The sequence below is a fragment of the Colobus angolensis genome, unplaced genomic scaffold (genome assembly GCF_000951035.1).
Source record: "Colobus angolensis palliatus isolate OR3802 unplaced genomic scaffold, Cang.pa_1.0 Scaffold99, whole genome shotgun sequence".
Lineage (NCBI taxonomy): Eukaryota > Metazoa > Chordata > Mammalia > Primates > Cercopithecidae > Colobus > Colobus angolensis.
The window spans coordinates 3561473-3569709 of NW_012123931.1; the positions used below are offsets into that span (position 1 = coordinate 3561473).

Sequence of the window (8237 nt, forward strand, 5' to 3'; positions counted from 1 at the left end):
GGCTCAGAGTGTTTTTAGTGATCAGGCAGTCTAGCCCCCTAGTGGGGAAACTGAGGCCAGGGGAAGAGGAGGACTTGCCCATGGTCCCACAGCTGGTACCAGACCTCTAGATATGGATGGCATCTCATTCAGGACTTCAGGACCCAGGCTCCAGCTCCATCCCCTAGTAAGTGACTCCCTGCCCACCATGGGGCTTCCCCATCAGGGCCACCTGGCAGGCTGGAATATGTGCAGCCCCTCCCTCAGGCTTTCTGATGACAGGCGCTTCTCCTTGGGTGGGCAGGATGAAAGGAGGGGGTTGGCTGGGTTCTTACCTGCCCTAGCCTAAGAAGCTACCCCTGGCAGATTTTACCCTCTCAAGGGTGGCTTGTCAGTGCTGAGATGTCCTAGACAGCTGAAACAATAGAGGCAGATCTGTGCAGGAGTCCCAGGCCTTTCCTATCTCATTGACCGTCTTCTTTGTCCTCTGCTGGCAGACAATCAGGGTGACAGATTGCCAACTGCAGGGAGCTAGAAATACCAGTCCCTAAAAACTCACCAGTCACATCTCCCTTGGCCTCCTACCATCTTACAAAGGCTACAGGTCCTTGGGACATCCATTGTGCAGAAGGGGACACTATGGCACACCAAAGCCTGGTACTGTCCTCTGTTCACTCTGGGATCTAGTGTGATTTAGCCCCTCCAGGAAGCCTCCCTCCACTATAATACTTGTGGTAGGAACCATCCATCTCCCTGCGTTGTGGTTCTCCTGTGGGGAGCCTCACTGGTAAGACTGTCAGCTTCCCCGTGGCAGATCTGAGTTTCCTCTTCCCTCTGGATCCAGCTGGGCACTCTGAACTGGGAGATCTTGTCTCACCCTCTCTCAGGTGTTGAAATTGGACCCCAGAAAAGTAAAATGTGCAGTCCAAGATCACTTTGACTAGAATGTTGGGTCTACTGACCTCCAGTCCAGGGTAGCAGGCAGATGCCTGATATGTTGGAGAGAGTGGTTTATGAATTTACACACTTTTTTAGGTCAAGCTTACAGAGAAAGTATTGTCTCAGTTTCCTTTCAGTTTAGATCCATTCCTGATTTCCCTGATTCCAGTCTGGGGTTTTCTTACAGCCTAGTGGGAACCTTCCATTTATTCTCTGTTCTCTGGTAACCTGCAAAAGGGGGAGGTCCAAACTGTTCATTCATTGAGAATTGATCCAAAAAAAAACCCAAAAAACCTTGGCCTGGATTTCTCTGACTAAAGAGCTCAATCTAGCTGGTCTCCAGCTGCCTTTAAACTGTGGGTCAGTTGAATTCAGAGAGCTGGGGTTGAGAGCAATGTGGTTTGGGAAGTGGCCATCCTGTCCCCTGTCTCTTCTTCACTCTGTCCTGGGGGCTGGTGGGATTTCCTGCATCCTGGGATTGAGCAGCAGAGAACTGAGGGTTCTGGGAAAATTCCTTCATTGATCTGACCACTCTTCAAAAGGAGGTACATGTGACAGCAGCTGGAAATTTCCAGGGAAGTGTCCCTAAGGAGTCTGAGTCCTGGCTCTGTCACTGATTGCTGGGGGACTTTGGGCAAGTCAGTGCTGCTTCCCCCAAATGTTAAATGAGGCTAAAGGATCAGATGATCCCTAATTCCCCTGAGAACATGGTTTTCCTAAGTGTGGTGGGTAGGACTTGGGGTGATACACATTGATTATGTGTTTATTTTAATGTGTTAGGGGAAAAATCAAAGTTGTACTTTCACACAGATATTGTTTATGATGATATGTAGATAGATTTACAGTCGATTTTAGGAAAATGTGAAAAGTAACAGTACTGGTACTATGTGGAAATCACAGATTGACATTGGAAGATGTCATTTTAGATTGGTACAGCAGTTAAGAGAAAGCATTCTGGAATTAGGCAACTTGGCTTGGGAGTCTGCATCCAACACTTTCTGGCTGTGTGACCTTGGGTAAGTTACTTATCTTCTCTGAGCCTCACTGCAGCCTACTTCATAGATTTGTGGCTAGTGCTGAATGAAGAAGGACTGTGAAATTCTTAGCCCACAGTGGTAGCTCAACAACTTCTCCCCACCTCATCCTCTTCTTCATGCTCAGTAAGCAGTTCTGGTGGAAAAGTTTCCCCTTTCCCTGATACCCTAGGATGTTGGCTCTTCTCATTCCCCAATCTGATGGCTTGATTTTTTTTCTTCCTGCCCCTTCTCTCAGCAGCCACCTCCAAGATCCCTACACTGATCATGCTTTTCCCAATCTCCATGTCGGCCACGGCGTTTCTTCTAGCCTCTGTCATCTTCTGTCTAGTATTCTGGGTAATCAGGGCCTCAAGACCTCGGGTCCCCAAAGGCCTGAAGAATCCACCAGGGCCATGGGGCTGGCCACTGATTGGGCACATGCTGACCCTGGGAAAGAACCCACACCTGGCACTGTCAAGGATGAGCCAGCGGTATGGGGACGTGCTGCAGATTCGCATTGGCTCCACACCCGTGCTGGTGCTGAGCGGCCTGGACACCATCCGGCAGGCCCTGGTGCAGCAGGGTGATGATTTCAAGGGCCGGCCCAACCTCTACAGCTTCACCCTCGTCAGTAATGGCCAGAGCATGTCCTTCGGCCCAGACTCTGGACCAGTGTGGGCTGCCCGCCGGCGCCTGGCCCAGAATGGCCTGAAAAGTTTCTCTATTGCCTCTGACCCAGCCTCCTCATCTTCCTGCTACCTGGAGGAGCATGTGAGCAAGGAGGCTGAGGTCCTGATCAGCAAGTTGCAGGAGCAGATGGCAGGGCCCGGGCACTTTAACCCCTACAGGTATGTGGTGGTATCAGTGGCCAATGTCATCTGTGCCATTTGCTTTGGCCAGCGCTATGACCACGACCACCAAGAACTGCTTAGCCTAGTCCTCCTGAATAATAATTTCGCGGAGGTGGTTGGCTCTGGAAACCCAGCTGACTTCATACCTATTCTTCGCTACCTGCCCAACCGTTCCCTTAATGGCTTCAAGGACCTGAATGAGAAGTTCCACAGCTTCATACAGAAGATGATCAAGGAGCACTACAAAACCTTTGAGAAGGTACAGTCTGGGGAAAGGCAGGTGGATGGTGGGAAGCGATGGGGTCAGGGCCTGGGAGGTCAGAGGTAAGAGGAACTGTATGGGGCTTGGCAAGTTCTCAGGGAGGCTTCAACCTGGGATCTTGAAGCCAGTTGTGGAATAATCTTCTTCCTTGGCAGGGAAATAGAGCCTTTTCTTGACTAACCCTTCCATGCTCCCACCAGACAGCAATAGCCACTGAATAGCCATTACATGCTGGACCCTGGGGCAGTTGTTGAGGGAGCCAGGAAGAGTTAAAGAGTTCATCTCCTGGCCTCATAATAGAAAGAAGATAAAGAGCACATCCAGGTGATAACAGTACAAGATGCTGTGTGTCAGCTGTCCCTTAAGTTGGGACTAGCAGCATTCTAAGGTAGTAAGAGACAGCCTTGCAGAGGCAGAGAGAAGCTGGGACAACAGCCTCAGGGGGCATCACCTCCAGAACAAAGATTCTAGGAATAGTGAAGGACCAGACCTGGATGGAGAGGTAGCTCTGGGTTTGAGATCTTGCTCACCTGTGGACTTTCCCTACCTAAGGGCCACATCCGGGACATCACAGACAGCCTGATTGAGCACTGTCAGGAGAAGCAGCTGGATGAGAACGCTAATATCCAGCTGTCAGATGAGAAAATCATTAATGTCGTCTTGGACCTCTTTGGAGCTGGTATGAGTTACCCCATGTGTCCTTCCTGTGCTCAAGTGCCCTGACCTGCCGCCTGCCTAACTTCTTCTGTTCTACCCTGTCCAGGGTTTGACACAGTCACAACTGCTATCTCCTGGAGCCTCATGTATTTGGTGACGAACCCCAGGGTACAGAGAAAGATCCAAGAAGAGCTAGGTAGGTAGTGGCTCCCTTCAAAGGGGTCAGTGCCAGGGGCCTGGCCAAGTCTAGGCAGCCCCTGAATCCATCTTGTCCCCTGTGTTCTGCAGACACAGTGATTGGCAGGTCACGGCCGCCCCGGCTCTCTGACAGACCCCATCTCCCCTATCTGGAGGCCTTTATCCTGGAGACCTTCCGACACTCCTCCTTCGTCCCCTTCACCATCCCCCACAGGTAAGGCCCCATGGAGACACTGCTGTCTGTTACTGGTCTTACTCCAGACCACATACCTGATTAGGGTTAGTGGGAGGGACACAGCATGGGAGACAGGGAGATTTGCCTGTTGCCCTGAGCCTGACTGAGCTTCCTTTCCCCCTAGCACCACAAGAGACACAAGTCTGAAAGGGTTTTACATCCCCAAGGGGCGTTGTGTCTTTGTGAACCAGTGGCAGATCAACCATGACCAGTAAGTTCACAGGTGCAGAGGAAAGGCTGGGTCTACCCTCTTAAGCTCTTATATATTATTAATACTATCATTGCATTGATCCTCCTGTCCATGGGCTGCTTGCCTGTCCTCCATCCTTTACGGTTGGGGCTCCACTCACTTAATGCTTCTGAGCCCTGAGCTGCCATTCAGTTGTCTCCCTCTGCTTACAGGAAGCTATGGGTCAACCCATCTGAGTTCCTGCCTGAACGGTTTATCACCCCTGATGGTGCTATCAACAAGGTGCTAAGTGAGAAGATGATTCTCTTTGGCTTGGGCAAGCGGAAGTGCATCGGTGAGACCATTGCCCGCTGGGAGGTCTTTCTCTTCCTGGCCATCCTGCTGCAGCGGGTGGAGTTCAGTGTGCCACCGGGTGTGAAGGTGGACATGACCCCCATCTATGGGCTGACCATGAAGCACGCCTGCTGTGAGCACTTCCGAATGCAGTTGCGCTCTTAGGTGCTTGAGAACCCTGAGGCCTAGACTCTTCTATCTGGTCTGGTTGAGCAGCCAGATTGGCGGGCTGGCCTAAGTGATCTAAGGTTCAGCCTGAAACTCATGGACACTTATCTGGCTACAGTTTTGCTATCTGGGCTATGGGCAAGCCTAAGGGATACTGCCTGCCCCTACCCTGGACTTGCCTCTGCACACCCTCCACAGACAACAGGTAAAACAGGGCCACACAGATGCTGATGGAGCCTTCCCAAGTTGTGGTGCTTGAGCTAGGAGGCCTGCTAGGGTTAGGAGGTCCTTAGGCCTCTGAGAAGCTCTGAAGAACTCTCTGGAAGCCCCTGGGCCCAGCAGCTAGCTGGCTCTGTGCAGGTGCTGACTGGCTTGAGCAAGTTAGAACTGGCCACACCAGGACCCTGTCCAATCTTTGACAATTGGGAGCTGCCAAGAGTGAAGGGAAGAGACAGCCCAGGATACTGGCACAGAGGTAGTCTCACTACTTGAACTAGGCTGAGCAATCTGGTCCTATGGGTCTAGGACACAGTTTCTGGGAATATCGCATTCCTCTGCCCTTCCTGTAGGCAGGAACAAACAGGGCTGCCTTCTGGCCTTGTAAAACCCTTGTTGCTGTCCAGGAGGGGCTGGGGACTTGTGTCTACAGGGAGCAGAGCGCAGAGGCAGTGCACATATTCAGGCACCAGGATTGGGGCTGGAGTGAGGTTGTGGTATTTCAGTTACCTTCTATTGGTCTCCCTCCTCTACACTCTTGTAATAAAATGTCTATTTTTAATGTTTGTACACAACAATCTTTCTATTCTAGCCTGCATTGTGCTTACATGCTTGCATAAGAGCTTAAGAACCATTGATTTAATGTAATAGGGAAAGTTCTAACCCAAGTATCCAAAATGTGTAAGAACAACTACCTGAGCTAAATAAAGATATTGTTCAGAAATCCTATAGGTGGAGATTTTTTAATTTTAAATGATTCATCACTCATCTAAATACTTACCCTGAACCCCATTCTGTGTGGGGTTTTACTGTAGGGAGGAAGAAGAGGAGGAGCAGTGAAGAGGTGAAGCTGCTGCACTTAGGCAGTCTATTTGAAGGACAAGACTCTATTTTTTGAGACAGTGTCTTCAGGTCGTCCAGGCTGGAGTGCAGTGGCACCATTTTGTTTCACTGTAACCTCCACCTCCTGGGCTCACGCGATCCTCTCACCTCAGCCTCTGAGTAGTTGGGGCCGCAGGCACATGCCACCATGGCTAATTTTTTTTTTTTTTTTTTATTTTTTGTAGAGATGGGGTTTCACCATGTTGCCCAGGCTGGTCTCAAACTCCTGAGCTCAAGTGATCCACCCGCCTTACCCTGCCAAAGTGCTGGGATTATAGGCATGAGCCACATTGTCCGGCCAGGAGAAGACTCCTAATCACTATGCTGACTTATTCCCTCTCTAACTTATCACAAATTGATGAACAATATTCTCTGAATTAGGCAATAAGGATATCAAGTGAATATAATGCAGTCCCTGCTTTCAAGAACCTCCCAAAATGGTTGAGGAAACTGACACATAAACACATCATTCAACTCACTGTGATCAGAGCTCTACCAGACAGATGCATACGGGAGGTGGGGTCCAGAGTTGGGGGTGGCGCTGGGTGGGGGAGTAGGCACTGGGAGAGATTTTCAGGTCTTTTTTGTTTGTTTATTTGTTTGTTTTTGAGATGGAGTCTTGCTCTGCTGCCCAGGCTGGAGTGCAGTGGCACGATCTCAACTCACTGCAAGCTCCACCTCCCAGGTTCTCACCATTCTCCTGCCTCAGCCTCCTGAGTAGCTGGGACTACAGGCGCCCGCCACCACGCCTGGTTAATTTTTTATATTTTTAGTAGAGATGGGGTTTCACTATATTAGCCAGGATGGTCTTGATCTCCTGACCTCGTGATCCACCTGTCTCGGCCTCCCAAAGTGCTGGGATTACAGGCATGAGCCACTGCGCCCGGCTCCAGGTCTTGAGGCTATCTGAGCCAAGCCTTCCTTGAAGGATGAGAGGCAGTCTCTCACTTGGGACTGATAGCATTAGTTGCTGAAGTCCAAGTGGGTAGACTCTGGTCACAGTTTTATGGGGAGAGGGGTTCTCAGCTCAGCAGTTGTAATCTGTTCCTCACTCTTCATGCCCTGGTTTAGGTTCTGCAACCACATTAGAACCCACATCTCAATGCTGAAAGCCACTGTCCATCTGGGATGGCAGAGTGGTGGTGATGCCAAGTATGTCAGAAGCTGGACCCACATAGCCAGGAGTTGTTCTGACTAAGGGGCTGAAGGGAGACACACCTTGGGATGTGACCTCCCTACCCCACCCCAGACCAGCTTTCTTCCTGAAGCATTGCGTAGTGGCCAGCAGTTGCTGTCCATGCATCGTGCTTCCTGGCAGGGGTAGATGGCTCCTGCTCACCAGGAGCTTCAGACTACTTCAAGGAACAACCAAGCTGAAGTCAGCTGCAGCAACCTGCTTTGTGCAGTGGCAGCGGGGTGGGGGGAGGGGGGAAATGAGAAATTTGGTGCTCAATCATTCTTGTATTGATTTATATTTTCTACTTAATAACTTGTATTTATGCTATATACATAAACAAGTCATGACAGCATGCTACGTGAAAGAAGTCAGACACGAAAGGCCATGTATTATTGTATGACTCCATGTGTATGAAAAGTCCAGAATAGGTAAATTTATAGGGACAGAAAGTAGATGAGCAGTTGCCAGGGAATTGGCAGAGGGAATTGGGAGATGCAGAGTTTACTTAGGGGTGATGGAAATATTCCAGAATTAGAGAGCGGTGATGGTTGAACAACTTTGTGAATATACTAAAACCAGTGACTTATGCAGTTCAAAATGGTTTAAATGGTAGAGAAAAGGCCTGGCTCGGTGGCTCATGTCTGTAATCCCACCTCTTTGGATTGTGATTCAGGGCTTTTTGGAGAAACAGTTATCGTAAATCTGGGATGAGGAATATAAAAGATAAGCCTGAGACGCTTGGTCATACCAGATAGTAAGGATGCTACAAACACTACCAGGAGTTTATCAAGTCATTCTGGAGCTGACTTGAAGAAGCTCCAACTCTGGGAGACAGGACAATTTGAGTGTCATTAATAATAATAACTGCCATGGATTAAAACTCATCAAATGTGTTAGAATTCATAAGTTTATACTTTTATTTTATTTTTTAAAGAGAGCTGGTTCTTTATAGGAACGAACCAAGTAACTTGAGAAGCGAAAAAACAAAGGTAAAGAATCAAGAATTGACCAGGTTCAGTGGCTCATGTCTGTAATCCCAGCAATTTGGGAAGCCAAGGTGTGTGGATCACTGGAGGCCAGGTGTTCGAGACCAGCCTGGGCAACATGGTGAAACCCTGTCTCTACTAAAAATAC

General features: G+C 49.4%; 1 protein-coding gene across 1 annotated transcript; it reads left to right on the forward strand.

Moving 5' to 3' along the window:
* Positions 1–2219: 2219 nt before the first annotated feature.
* LOC105505165 (cytochrome P450 1A1) lies at positions 2220–5773 on the forward strand. Its single transcript, XM_011932898.1, has 6 exons — positions 2220–3044; positions 3600–3726; positions 3811–3900; positions 3993–4116; positions 4262–4348; positions 4540–5773. The coding sequence occupies exons 1-6, from the start codon at positions 2220–2222 to the stop codon at positions 4823–4825; spliced, it is 1539 nt and encodes a 512-aa protein (XP_011788288.1). The 3' UTR covers positions 4826–5773.
* Positions 5774–8237: the final 2464 nt, after the last annotated feature.